Here is a 16,046-nt window from a genome sequence, read left to right on the forward strand (position 1 = left end):
ATTGGGTTTTTAATTGAATGCAATTGTTTAATTTTAAAAATATATCCAACTGATCACTAAAACATATATGTTTAATAAGTGTACTGAATGTTTGAAGCAATGTCTGATAGCACGCAGCCAAGCGTGACTATGCTAGGTTAACATTCAGCTGGCAGCCATCAACAGAATACAAGCGCCATCAAGTGTCCATCGACACTTACTGTCAAAGTTGAGGCTGATTGTGGCGTTGCTTTCTCCCAGCTCGTTCTTTGCGGTTACTTTGTATTTGCCAGCATCTTCAATCGTGACGTTCTTAATCTCTAGCGATGCGAAATACGAATGTCCATCTTTGTCAACTTTCATCTGGAACAGAGTAAATTGAACACTTTATTTCTATCGCAAATTATGATTTAGGCACATAGAGTGACGGTCACTGTTGCAGTAAACTTAGTAAAAAGTAAACCCGTTACTACGTCAACGATTCTTCTATGGCTATCTAACTCGCACCAACAGCAAAAATAGTGTGAATCGGAAATGAATCTAGATTTTCATCGGAATTGTATATAATCTCATCTGTACTTTACATAAATAATCTGTATTATTGTTATTGGTTGATAATAATTCATGCGTATTGTAAAATAACCACATGGTCCGCCGAAAGGAAAGTTACTACTTTTAGGTTTTGGTCAAAAGGGTGCTGTATTTAAAATATATTACATGGTATTGTTATGAGTTACAAAAAAGTTTAGCGTTTTTTGCCCACACTAAACCACTCAAACTGTTCTATAGGATTGTATACATTCTAATATTTGATAGCTCTCTCAGGCATTTGTGATCAGACCCTCTAGAATTTTATTTTGTTACGTGATAGGCTCTATCTCGAGGGATGTTTTTCTTTCCTCACCATCAGGTCATCCGCATTCCGCACCGATGGATCTACACTGATAAGATAAGATTACCCGGTCCCCATTCTCGTAAACCAAGATAATACAAATTCGCTGAACACAAGACTTTATCAATAATTTTCATAGTGTGATGGTTTCTTATATAAGACTTTTCAACGTTTGGTGTAGGCTGAAAATTTTACTCCAAATGTTAAAAACCGTCAAAATATATTTGACACAAACAAATTTTGTTGGCAAAAATAAACGCGTAATCGTTTTAATAGTTGGTTATTTCACAACAATATACATAAACGGAATATTTGTGAACACGTTTTTTATATTACGACAGAAAACAAGGTGTTTTACTTACTTTATGCCTGGCATCATCCTTAACAATATTCCCGCCGTGAGACCATACAACTGAAGGTGTGGGATCTGCTTGGATTCTACATTCGAATAGCAGTCTTTTCCCATCATCCTCTTGTCTAATTGCTGGCTTCTTTGAAAACGTTGGCGCAAGACCATCAATTTGTCTGTAAGAAAAGACATTTTTCATTGCATTGTGACAATTAATTACAAATATAACTAAATAACATTATTCATAAATAAATCAAGACAAAACACTGAAGATTCCACAGAAAAAGAGAAGAGAATCAGGGAAAACATTATTTTCTAAAAAATAACAAAACTCATGATCATGAATCATGCTACAGCAATCAAAACTCATAAATAAAATAGCAAAGCATTGGAATAATAAACCTAAACTTAAATACATGTTTTTAATTTAAACTAAACTTTTATATTTCGTAGTAAAGGGTTATACATTACTAACGAAATCATTGTTTTTACTGTTTCAATACTAACTTTTGCTGCTAAAAAAGGTAATTGTGGATAAATGTGAGGAAATATGAATATGACAAATTTTAAGTAATTGAACACGTCAGGTTTTTAAGTATTTCATGAATGTTAAAATCAAGTCAGGAATAGGATCAAGGTGAAAAGGAAACATTACCATTCATGTTTTACAAAAGAAGCTACATTCTCAGAAATCAGTACTCTGATTGGATATTGTGTTTTGAGGACTGTCAAAATTCAAGTAGAAACGTGCAACCGATCTTAGATTTAAAAATCTTATCATCAATGATTATTGATATAAATATTCTGAAGCACTATCGAAAGCAGGCTCCGTGATTGAAAAACTGATGCCTACCATCTCCCAACACAAAACAGCGTATAGTAAATAAAGTAGGCTTAAGGATTAATCTAATTATTGTAAACTTGAATCCATATGAGTCCCAGTCGGTCTTCTAAGGGCATGAAGACTGGGCGGTGTTATGTGGAATTTACGGGCTTTAAACGAAGTGTGCCAGATTCTTTGTTCGAAGCCATTTTAGTTCTTTATGCTACCTTTGTTGGACTGGGGAGAAAGGTTGCACAGATATGTCCATCGAGGTTGTGCCGAGGAATTTTTTTTCGCGGATGGTCTAAAGGTTTCCAGTGCTGGTTGTAGTAGACGTGAAAAGGGAGTTTCCTGCTCTTTCAGGTTATCGAACAATGGTATACTTTTTGTTTTATTATAGTTTCCCTGCATAATCAAAATCTATCAGATACAAATATAGATCTAAGAGCTTCAAAGTTTATATTTCGTATGAGAAATACGGTCATTTGTACTTTGCAGTATGTGACTCACGTTTTAGATATAATTGGATCACGAACGCTTATAATAATGAAGTTTTTCTTTGACAACTTTTGTCAAGTTTTTATGGAACGTTAAAATGGCACGTGAATATAACGGTATGATTCAATCTCCAGTTTATTTCTGCTGGTTTGGAATATTGCATAACTTTTCTGAAGTGATGTGTGCTTGAATTAGGGTTGTTTTGAACAATTGACTTTTCTATGATCTCACAGGTCGGATGCTATTGTCAGTAGGAGGATATATAAAGTACACTAGTGCGTGTAGTAGCCATGTAAAATTCTATATTTTTGCATTTTAAAGATCAGGTTCTAAACCGTCCAAGGCCCTAAGAAACTCCTAACATTATAGTGCTAAAAGTATTGCACTATAAGGTTTATAACAAAATAAATGCATTATTTGTTTAAAGCAGTTAGTGAACTGAAAATGTGTATCAATCAAGCCTAGCACTTCACTTGTGATAATCATGAATTTAAATTTCCAAACAGTTCATTTTGGAATCTCAGTTTCTAGTCATGAATCATAATTGTTTGGAAATAAATTAAATCAAATCTCATATTTATAGGTATATTTACATATATTTCGTGGCTTTCAGTACCTTTAATTACAACAACCAAACTGATAGACCACGCAGATTACTGTTGATTCTCAGAAATTCTATCAAAGTAAATATATATATATATATATATATATATATATATATATATATATATTTGTTATGCTAAATAAAACAAAACACAAGGGTCTTGTTTGGTAGCATACGCTAAACCACTCAGCTTTCTATACGTTTGTTCACATTCTAATATTTTATTGCTCTCTCAGGCATTTGTAATCAGACCCTCTAGAATTTTATTCTGTTACGTGATAGGCATTATCTTGAGATGTTCTTCGTCACCATTTGATGGCCGGAGGCATTAGTAGATAAGATAAGAAAGGAAGGTTGCCCGGCCTCTTCCCATAGTAAAACAAGGTAAGTTTTACTTCCGCAGAATATAAAACCTCATTAATAACGATTAAAATGTGTTGATTTCGTATATAAGATTTTAAAAGGGTTTGTATCAGCCAACAAAATACACCCAAATGTTTAAAACCACTAAAATATATTTTTAAAACAATTTATATGGTAAAAAATAAGCGTCTAATCGTTTTATTATATGTTTCATTCCACATCAATATACATAAACGACATTTTTTGTGTTTTTTTATAATAATGACGGAAAACAAGAACATTTATTTACTTTATGCCTAGCATCATCCTTAACAATAATCTCGTTGCGAGACCATGCAACCAAAATTTTCTAGAGGGAACTAGTTTATTCAAGAGCTGTATTCGCCCACATTATCGGCTTTTTCCTACTTAAAATAACTCCTATGGATTTAATCATATATCTATTAGTATATTTATAATTATTAAATAATAATTCAGGAATAAAGCATAACAGATAAACTTTGGTTTAATCTTCTAAAGTGACTGAAAATGTTGAACTTTCATAGCTTTAATCATTGCAGTTTACTCATAGAACTGTATCCGTTCGAACCGTGTAGAATTAAAGGTATGAAAGCAGTCCAAGAATGATATGTTATTTCCTTCTACCAAGGATTTTAAGTTGTAATTTTTAATACTAAATAAGCACTTATATCACGTATTTGTATAGCAGTTTATCGACCAGATTAAAATGTGAAATTTGTATTAGTTTCAGAAATTCTCATTACTTATGAAGATAATCGCGATCTTTGAATCTGATCCTAAATAGAACCATACTAAAACATTATACAATTAAATTTTAAAAAATGGCTCGAAACTATAATATTTGGAGTTTTAATTAGAGGACAAAAGCTCTCATAAAATTACAAATAAAATTACCAGTTTGTTTTATAAGTAAGAACATTACTAACTCTCATATTTTTAACTGGTATAAGTTACCCCATTGTGGTGTTTAAAAGTATTTTTGTGGGTATTATGTATTTCGGACTGTAGGTTGGCCGTATTAATGGGTAACTGAAGTCCTTATTTTTGTTACGTTTGAAGCAAGCAAGTGTAGCTGCTAACGTGAGCTACATTTAACAGTTTGAATTTTCAACACTTTTAATTTTGGCTGCTTATTATTAGACGTTACAATATCTCTGAATTTAAAAACATGCATATACCTTTTAAATAAATGCTACTAGTAGAAAGGAGCGTTAGAGATGAATATAACTTTGAAAAAAAAAAAAAAACGAAGTTTCGTTAGCATACGGAGTTAGGGCTGGAAAGCCCTCTCACCACAGCTCTCTCGGAGTGTATCCTAGGACTAACGGATTAAAAGTGATTTATGAACCACCTACAAAAGTTCGCGGGTATGACCTCTAAGCGGGTCACCATCAAAGTAGCAACCACACCCGTTGTTGCCGAGCTGGGTCATCCTATAAACGATGAACCCACTACAATATGATATTTACCTAACCACGACTATAGATCTACAAAGGTGAGATTTTTTGTAAATGTTCACTACTGTCCAATTTAGTTTCAATATTAGATCACATAATATTGTATTTTCCTCACAGTGTTTGTATTGTAAAACCTCTGTCTTTAATTTAACGCAAAATATCTGCTATCAATTCAAACATTGACTAAACATTCACAACTAAAGTACAGTTTTAAAACGAAATGCTTTTGGTTAGTGAATGCTATGCGTAGTTAATTTTGTTTAGTCATAACATGGACATTTGTATAATGTTTAAATAGAACAATGTAGTGGCTTAAACACATTAAAAATGTTTCGTTAAATACCTTAAACTTTCTCCAAAGCAATAAAAGCAAAAATACCTAATCACGCAAATGAAATCATTCAATGCCAGTTAGAAAATTCAATTTAAAACTCGGTTCTTAAACCACTAAACTTAAGCAAGTTATAAAAAAAGGTTCCTCAAAAATATTTATTTTATATAAAGTATTTTAAAACCTTTGTTGGATGGGTGAAGGAATATTCCTTTCGTCAAGCAACATTTAAAATGAAATGTAAACAAAAATTGCTTTGTTGTCTGTCTTTTTTATTACAATCAATCAATTAAAGCCTTGTAATTGCTTAGTTTTTTGGTTTATTAAGCCCTTGCTTGAAGCTTAAATAATATTTTCGCTGCTTCAAAAATGGTGTCCTTCACAAATTTTAATGTCAAATTACAAAAACAAATAAACAAACAAAATAAAATAATTTTCTTCAAAAGCGAAAACATGTTTTAACTCCATTTTACAACTGATTGAACAATAAATAAGATTTTGTATTATATCAAAAACACAAGACAACGTATACAGTTACAGTTAACCTTAAGTTTTGTCGATAAGTAAAAACGACTTGCTCTGCGACTCCATCCGATCCTAACGATGGTGCCAACACTGTCTGTCTGGTGCTATTTTTAGATTCCCTTAACAGGTTTCGTTGTCGAGTCTGTTTTCGCAGAACTGAAAATTAAAGTACTCCTGGAATCTTGAAACTAGTGAAATATGGTTTTATGCGTATCTCTAATATTCAGAAAGAAAAGTAGCCATATTAATAATTTATTATAATACGGTAACATAAACCATGCATGTACTAGTTGAAGTATTTTAAGTAAAACACATTATTTAATAACGCAAAAGATGTAAACTAATTTTATGCATAAACTGCTTAGGACTAATCAGTTATGTACCAAAGAAACAAGCTCTAATATTTTACTAGAAATAATTATTATTACGATCCTTAAAACAATATTTTTCAATCATCAAGTTTACTTAATTGAAGTTTACTAAAGTTATACGAGTTTTAACAGTTATAAAGTTATATGTTATTGCTCGTATTCCATTAGATATAAATAAATAAAATAAAATAAATCTGATTGCGCATTTTCAAAATACCATGTTGCATATAAAATTTGATAGCACCAGTATTTATTGTATTTTTTATTAATGATATGTTATTTATTATGCTATTGTACAGTTCTTACTTAAATAGTAGTATTAATTAAAATTGTAAGCTTTATTGTGACGTATAAACTGGGTATTGCAGTAGTATTTCCAATAAAAATGAAAATAAAATAAATCTTTAATCTGTTAGACAAGACAGTATTTAAATATATCACAAAAAAAAGAAAAACATAACATTGGAGGATTCTCGGTGTAGTTTCCAAAGAAAATTTGTATTTGTAAGAAGAAATATTTCTTCCTTACATAACTTTTAAATTTTAAAATTGCATCTAGAATTTAAGTTAATTTTTTAGAATCGCCTATTTTTCTTACTTTCTTGTTTATAAAAAAATTATTACAATTTAATCTCAGTTTTAATTTACATGGTATCAATCAATTAACTTTTCAATACACGAAAGAACATAAACTTATATAAAGGTATCCTATTTATTATCGTTATACCATCACAAGATAATTTCGAATATTAACTGCAATTTATAGGTGACACTAGGAATTTATAGCGCTTTGGGCAAAATGCAATGACAAGCTGTACACAATTTGCGAATTGTGGTTTTTGCATGCACTACGTTGATTTAGAGATAAACGTTTATCGGTAACAAAGAAAGTACTCCTGTATATTTTTAAAACTATTGAAGAGTATATAATTCACCGACACTTTCTCAATAATATTTTAAAAGCAGTGCAACTACATTTATGGGTTAGAGCTTAAGAATGTGATATTATAAATTTCCGAGTTATAAGTTCAATTATAACTTTCCAAGTTATAAGAAAGTTATAAATTCAATTATAACTTCAGGAAATTATATTTTTAAACTAAAAATATCTTAAGAAAATTTAATCTTTTATAAATATTTTATAAAGGAAATTACATTTTTATAAATAAAAAACATGTTACTTCTTTGTGTACATACAGTAATATTTCATGTACAAACTGGAAAAGTACATCCTTATCCTTGACAGTTTTCTTTATGTTTGATTAAAAAATGTTCCAACATTCTGCCTCAAACTCCCACAACTCCTTCTCAAAGAATAACAACATATTTTTCCTGTCTTCAGAAATGATAGATGGATTGGAGTAAAATTTCCTTTAATAATAAAATACATACTATCTACAGGAAACCAATTGCACTTACTTAAAAGGTTGGTGTATCAATTGTTAAATTAGAGATTCTTTAGATACTTAACCTTGCTAAGTATTTTCGTGTAACATTTACATTTCTGTTCGAGTTTACTTTTTTGTTAATTTGAGGTATATCGAGATGAAAAATTCGGCCCCCTTAAATTGTGTAATTTTAATGCGTAAACGAGATCAAAACCAGACAATCTACTAAAATCTATCGGTTTATGGTATACGATTTATTTTCGCTGACATTTTGTCAATGCAAAGTTAAATGATTAGATGGATGAAGCAACAGGAAACAGCTAATATAAATAAACTAAACATCGTAAGAGAGTAAAATTCGCACCTTCAATTTAGCCATTAAAATAAACATACAAAATGTCGTTTTATGACATGTTTAAAATATATAACCAACAAACAACATTGATATTATAGCAAAATACGCCCATAACATTCATTTTTATGTGTAACTAAAAAAGTAAGGACAACTAATTTTAAGATTTATTTTCAGGAAATAAAAAATTAGAATAAAAAGATACTCACTTTTCTCTAGGCTCATCCACAGCTGAAACAAAACATAAGCAATTAATTACTGTAATAATCATCACTTAGAAATAATTGTTAACTAAATAGATATCTAAATTATCGTTAAATAGAACTTTAAGACATTTACTATGGTTATAATTCTGTATATTGATAATTAAGAGTGACTTTATTTCTAAATAAGCCTGAACCACCATAATCTTATCTGAAATATGAGGGCACGTTATAAAATTTTCCATGCAACTCAGCCAAAACGAAAAGGATATGACAAATAAGGCTTTTAACGCCATATACAAAAGTTTGAATTGAATCAAAACTATTATTTTAAACAATATAGTACATATAAGTTTAAAACAAAACTCAAAATATAGACACGGTAGAGATATATTATATTATTAGTATAACATCATTCGACGAACATCGAAACAAGTAAGAATATTGTTGAGTAGATAGATAAAATTGTTGGATATGAAACGTATTGGTTGTTTCTCAGAAGTTAAATTGATTTTTGTTTGATAAGACACGTATGCCATAGCAATTTATGATAAATTTTCTATAGTCGGCTTGCCGCTTGTTGAATTTCGTCTTCCTTTATCATCATTCTTAAAAGTTGTTCTTCCAACGAATTTCAGACGTGTCTATTCTTGATGGCCATCTCGGTACTGACAGGTGTGTAAGTGTGTGTGATTGTTTCGTTACAAAAAAATTCGTCGAAACATTATTAGAGTGATATATTTCGTTACAGGACGATAAGAAAGTTTATTTTCATTTTCAAATACAATAATCATAGTTTTATGATAGTTTATAGCTTTTTTTGAAACTTTGTCTGTTGAGATACAGGTGTTTTTCATTCTATTTGATCTTTAATAGTAACTTAATAACTTGAAAACTGGGAAGCAGGGGTGCAACCAACCTAAGGGATCAGAGTTTAGCTGGCGGCTTTAGTTTTAGATAGCTTAGGTTCGACTGGTATCGAGCCAACTTATACTTGTCTAAGCTGTCCATCGGCTATCCAAATTTTAGTGCACTAAAGTACATGTTTTTCTGCCCGTTGAGTCATCCCTAAAGATATGGAGCTACTGGTATGAGGAATGGACAGATAGATTAGAGAATGACCTCTCAGATCAGTTTTAAGAAAGGGCAATTGGAAAATTATACTCTACCTACTGCAAAGATTTGGATGAAAATAAGATTTTACAACTTCCAATAAGAATATGCCTAATACAAGGGATATAAGGACTTCTGCCTGTACAACCTTTGGATTACCTTCGAATTTCTTTGCTCTATCAATTTAAGTGAGTTTGAGTTCGGAGAAGGCTGCTCACTTTGCCCTAAATCCTTCTGACTTTAAGGGGTCAAGGTCATGCGTTCGACTGTCTCCTCCACAGTGATCGGATATTTCCTGTTCCCTGTCAACGTGGATTGTACTAATAGTAGTTTATTTTCTCTCATTCCAATAAAATATAACAAGAATTACAATTTTAAATACCGGAATAACGGTTTACAAAGCACATATCATGTGGGTGGCCCCAAATCCGGAATAGAATTGAATACAATATCGAGGCTGTTTTGCCGCTGAGTTCATTGCCGACATACGGGAATGATGTTCTGAGTGTGAATCGAGAGCACCAATGTGAGATCTCCACGTATTCCCATCGCGCGAAGAATTCTCTAACTGATTCCTAACGCACAACCCAAAATTCCATGTTCAAACAAAACAGTTAGTTTTACTATTAAGAATTTTAAATAAGACTATTGATCATAGATACAAAAGACAACCGGATCAAGCAACTTCGAGCGTGGCTGCTGCTTGTATGGTTGACCGCTGATCGATCCTGTCCTTGCAAGCAGCCCGCGTGTCCGGTCACTGGTGGTGGTTTGGAAGTCACCTTTAAGCCGTTGGTTCCCATGTTAAGTGTTAGAGAGGGTTTCTTAGCCCTAACTTCTTCTGGTAAAATCAGACATTTTTAATTTACTTTTTACAGGACCCACGTAAAATCTTTTTTTTCGATTATTACACTAGTTTTGAGTACCAGGAGGTCAAAATAAAGATTTTTAAGAAATAAATATATCCAGTGACGAAACATCCATTAGCGGATTGATAATCATTCGTGAATTTCTGCATGATTCGACGCAATGATCTGAGCTTAGTGAACAGATTATACTAACGACGTATTAATAGAAACCTACATTTAGTTATAGACAAACTTTTGTATTCCTGTAACATTTTCGACAAAAAGGTATAGGGAAGGTACCATTAGTAAAGAAATGGAAAAATCCCAGAGATTGAAAGGGTAAATGACGCACAGATCCATTAACCAAAAAACTGCGGGGTCATTCTTCAACATCCGTTTACTTTCCAAGAGTTGGTGATACATCGACTTTGCTGTTATCTGATCATTAATGATCGAAATGCAATCATTTAAATTAAAATCTATTTAAAAAAGACACACATAGCATACAATGACATCTTAGGAAAAGTATTTGGGATGTGCGTAGCTTATGAAGCCTTCTGATAAAATTGACAGCTTAATTGTATTGTGTTTGGCTTTATACTGACGGTACCATTTCTAATATGTAAAAAGTTCTCGGTCTATACAGAACCAAAATATTTTGTATACGATTTAATTCTTGAAATAATTCATCCTCAAAAGAGAGAGCCATCTTCAAGATGTAAGTCCAAACGTGTTTCGGATGATGCAGGGTTCGCACCGTCTCGGTGTAATATGTAATGTACCAAGAATTTTGAATATATGTCCATTACTTTGTTTAATAAACTTGCAAATACAGTAGAGCTGAAACAGTTTAAACGTGTTGTTTTCAACTGGCTGGTAATAAATCCTTTCTATTCAATCAATGAGTACCTGAAATGTAATAATGTAGACTGTAAGTTTTAAATAGGCCTAATTAATAATGTTTTTAATCTAAATTTTATCTTGTTATTTATGTTATAGAGTTTTATAATTATTGTTAATTATTTATTTTTTTTACTCCCTAATAACTCAACATCAGCTGTTTTTATTGTTATGTTTTAAACATCCTTGTTATTTGTTATTTACTATACATTTTATTGTGTCTCTTCTTAAATATGTTTCGTATCTGAATGTTAAATAATATGTTCTGACTTTATAATGGATCATGTTGATGTTGTTGGTGGCTCAGTAGGACAATCTCTGTTTGTTTGTTTTTTTTTTTATCTCTTTATAATGCCATATGTTTATTATTGACAATATCCATTGCTCACAAGATTTAAAGACAATAAATATATTCTATTCTATTCTATTCTGGACTAATTTTAAGGTTCTGTAAAGGTCAGGTAAACCACCTATTTAGTCAAACTAACCTCCTGTTTAATTAGTGGTACGTTCAAATGGACCAGTCTCAACATTCCATAGTACCAATCAATAGTCATTTACCAATTCGAAGGATTACTCCTTGCCAACTTGAGGGGTTATTCTTCCCGGGAATAGACATTTTCACCTCAACAGGGTAAAAACTGTTGGTCTTTTAGTAGTTTTTCTGTATTTGCAAGACGCAAATAAATACAATTTTACTGCCTCCCCGTGAGTCCACAGACAATCTCTTAGTTTTTCCTCCACATCATGCAACTGCAGACAGAAGCTACTGGTAACGCCTTGAAATCCATGGAAACTAAATATGACTGAAATCGAATGTAAAACCTCGTGATTTCTTGTGGTATCTGTTCTTCACGAACCGCCCATAGTTTTGATAGAGCAAAGTCTCGATTCAGATATGCTTACAAACAAGAGAAGCCTCAGCATGTATTGTGTAACCTGGTATTCCAGACTGTATACCTTTTTCCGACTACGAAGAGCATCAGATATAATCACTTTGCGTTTTAGATTCTGGACAAGGGTCAAGAGTATTTATGAGACAAAATCGATTGACCATACATTCAGTTGGGTCAGTATCAACTAGTATGTCTTTTGACAACCCAGGAAACTCATTCGTTATCCTGATGGAGTGTGGTACCATGGGACTGAACTGTGGAAACCCTCTCTCATCCGGAGATCGCTTCTAAACAAATTATTCAACAACTTCTAACTATTATTAAACAGAATTATATTCATGGCTCATTACAACTTTCAAAGTAATAGGAAGTTGTTGAAGAGGTTCCGCATCAAAAGACACCCGGGCTCATACAATTCTAAACAATGGACATGTCAGAGTATGATGTCATGACTGGGTTTTATATCACCAAGTTGTTCCAATTTAGTTTTGAGAAACCACAATACTTCAAAATATATAAGTAGGGAAGGAATTTGTAAATTTATAAATAAAACCTTGTAAGGTTGGTTAGAATCCAACTGAAATATAACTCGAGAATTCTCTAGTGAGTTTTGAAAACACTGTACAAATCCACATAATTTTTAAAACCACCAACACTCTTCCAGAATTACTGGAGAATCCGATAAATACTATAACATAAAAAATGCTGATAGATGGCATTTTGCTATCCATATCAAACTACACATGGAACTCGAAATTCGTAGCTCTTTTCACTATAAAAATTACCGGACGATTTTGTAATGTTTTGATTTTGATTGCCCATGAAAATGTTGTAAAAATGTAAGAAACATACAGTAAAATACTGTTTAACTCTTTTAAATTGAAAATAGTTATGGGTCGTTATTATTTGCATTTTAAAGTGCCATTACACACAATGAGGTGTAGAATTGAAAATAGGTAGGTCGTCACGAGATTGAAAAATCGAAGAGGTAGTTGCTATGAAGTACTGACAAGCCATGGCAGATGAAGAGTTTGAGACAGAGTTTACGTCTGTCTAGAATTTTGAGTCTCACTAGAATCCTTTCCACATCAAATGATATTCGACGATCCTACAGGACATAGCCAGGATAGTCAAGAATGTTCCAACTTTGCAGCTTGCAAATCTCGCAGTGCAAACACAACACAATTTCTTTTCTCACAGATAGTTTCCTGTACCAGACTTCCTTAAAAAGGTCACAGGAAGTATGCCCAGGTATGCCCAAGACCAATCAAACCAGTCATACAAAAATAGTATTACGTGCAATGTGGTTACTTTTTCGGGAATTTCGAATATGGAGGAAACCTCTTTGTAATATGGTTCTAGCGCCGAACATCTATGAGCCTTGCTATTGTTGACTTGCTACAATTGAGTAAAAACAGAACACAGAGAGAATACGTGAACTAAGTTGTAGAGTAGCATTCAAGCTGTTTCACATTTTTGGGTTTTTGGTGACCAAAAATTGACAGAAAAGTGAAATGCTCTAATTCACCAATTTTCCCAAAAGTACTTTTAACAGCTGATCTCCTTGTTAAGACTAGCGATTATTCAATCCAAAGTAAGATGATTTTTGACAAAATATGAACAGAAGGTAAAATATTGCATTGGGAAACGATGATTATATATACGCAAACAATATAAGAAAAGCTATTCAAGTTCAACGCGTAGACAGCTTTTATGACGCCACCATGTTGTTTTGCTTACAAATACACTTTAAGTTAGGCAGATATTACCGTATTTTTGGTAATCTTGGTGAGCCAGAATAAAAGAGATTGAAAAATCATTAGATAAACAAATTTCCTCCTGGAATAAACGTGCTACTATTGATCCCTGTAGCTATCAATCTTTCCTTAAAATAGAGTAAAGAGAAAAACTCTAATCCCAAAAATTTAAATAAAATTAAAGCTAGAATGTTCACTGACGCTCCTTCGAACAACCGATGATCCATGGAGTCGCTTTACCAATAATAGCTTTAGACATTATGCTTACTCTGTGATGATCAACTAGATAAGATCTTCAGAAAAACAAAGAACTAACCCAGCAGTCCACATGACCAGATGTAGGTACTGTCAGACAAACAAGAGATCCAAAAAGAGCTTTATCTTAAATAACAGAGTTTTTCTCCAGAGAAACGGTTTTTTATTGCAAAGATTCATTTTCCTAGCTATACTCTGCTTATAAGCAAACTGTCTCCAGTAAGCACGACCATTTCATGATTTTCGTACGTGTCATATTTTTACCGGAATTATTATTTAAGTTTGGTTCAATAAATTAGGTTTTGACTTTTCTAGTGCAATTTTCTCCCCTTAAAAAAAGAAGAAATGAAATAGAACTTGTTGCATTAAAGCAATGAAAATACTCCAGTTTGAGTTTTTCATAGGCCTACATATTCATCAAGATATCTATACATCTATATAAAGGGGTGTCCTGACTGAATGACCCGTGCACACTGTGAAAGATAGACCTGAAATTTGGTACATACGTTCATCTTGTGGCACACTAAAGAAGGAATTTTCTCTTCGAGCTCAAGGCTCCACCCACTTGCCTCTATAGTTGCGATAATTCCCATAATAAATGCTTTGCAGCAAACACATGTTGTTCATTGAAAGAGCCTGTTAAAACGTAATCAACTGTTCTAAAATCTAATAATGTATTCACAAGTTTTAATGTTTATTTTTAATTATTTAAATATTTAAAAATATTTTTGTTTGTTTTTTTATGTTTACGTTATGTTATGTTATCTTTTACTGCACGTTGCAGGTTAAATGTTCTTATTTTTGCATATAGTTGCTTGTTACATGTTGTATCACTTTCTTGTAATTTGTTTCTTATTACCCATCCAACATTTATTATTGTTGCTCATTTTGAAATTTACTATTCATTATAGTCTTTGCCTATTTTTACCATTTTGTTAGTTATTTGTTAACTAACTTGGTTTCTTATTTATTCATCGTATTGTTGATTATTTATTCTTAACAGTGTTGATTATTTATTTATATAAGTAAACATTATTAGTGTTTAGAATATACTCTTTTTAACTTATTTAATTGTACTACTGGTGTAATTCTGTTGGAGGAATAAAGAAATAAATAAACATAATGTAACAACACATTCATGTGTCCCATTATTGAGTGTAATTTTAAATTTCTTTATCTTTATAGCTTGAAGCTTGGAATAACTAGCTTAAATTTAACAAAGCTTAAGAGTAAAACTATTTATTGGGGTTTATTACTTCAGTAATTTTATCTATAATCACGGTTGAGCACAGAGGTTATCCAGATAATAAAATTGGAAGTTTTAGTAAAAATATACTCTTAACTGCCAATTTTAGCAAATATAAAGTATGACGTGCTTGGTCAGTAGTGTAATGCAGACATATTAGTATCTCACTTGTGCTGCAGACTAAAAAACTGTTATAAAATAAATCTTAGTTGTTTCTTTAGAAGAAGGATTCTCAGAACGGCGTACAGGGTTTGTCCGGAAAGTAATAGGACTGATTTTCTTTCGCCGAGACTGTACTTCAGAGCGTGCGCGCACCGACTGGATTCGGTAAAGGGTGTTCCTAGCTAACGAACAAGAGGCTGATCAGTTCTCTCCGAGCACCTGAAGAGTCAGGACAGGCATTTTCACGTGACGTGTTTCTGTGAGTGGTGCAAGCCGAAAATGCAGCGTTCGTTAGAGAAGAGGTACACGATTAGATTCAGTGTGAAACTTGGTAAATCTGCGACAGAGACATTTGATATAATCAAGCAGGCTTACCCATGTGTTGCTTTATAGGAAGAAGCGGTGTGTTTCGGTGGCACCAGGACTTTTTGGAGGGCCGGGAAGAGGTCGCTGATGAAGACCGTGCTGGAAGACCTTCGACTTCGACTAACACCGACAATGTGACTCGTGTGCGCAAAGTTTTGAACTCAGACCGTAGACTAAGTATTCGTTTAATTGCCCAGATGTTACATTTACCGAAATCTGCGGCTCATGAAACTGTGATGGAGCGTTTGAACATGCGCAAAGTGTGTGCGAAGATGGTCCCAAAAGTGCTCACTGGCGACCAGAAATTACGGCTCACACCGCCATTCTTGTGAACGGCTACCTGACCA

The 16,046-nt window shown here is 32.5% G+C and overlaps 1 protein-coding gene across 1 annotated transcript in view; it reads right to left on the reverse strand.

Annotated features, from left to right (window-relative positions):
* The window catches only part of LOC124368748 (twitchin-like), a 260,447-nt gene that overhangs the window by 217,086 nt on the left and 27,315 nt on the right, over nucleotides 1-16,046 (reverse strand). Inside the window, 3 exon segments of the mRNA XM_046826091.1 lie at nucleotides 201-342; nucleotides 1,234-1,396; nucleotides 8,163-8,184. Of these exon segments, the coding sequence (XP_046682047.1) occupies nucleotides 201-342; nucleotides 1,234-1,396; nucleotides 8,163-8,184 (327 nt within the window).

This window comes from Homalodisca vitripennis, chromosome X (genome assembly GCF_021130785.1).
Source record: "Homalodisca vitripennis isolate AUS2020 chromosome X, UT_GWSS_2.1, whole genome shotgun sequence".
Classification (NCBI taxonomy): Eukaryota; Metazoa; Arthropoda; class Insecta; order Hemiptera; family Cicadellidae; genus Homalodisca; species Homalodisca vitripennis.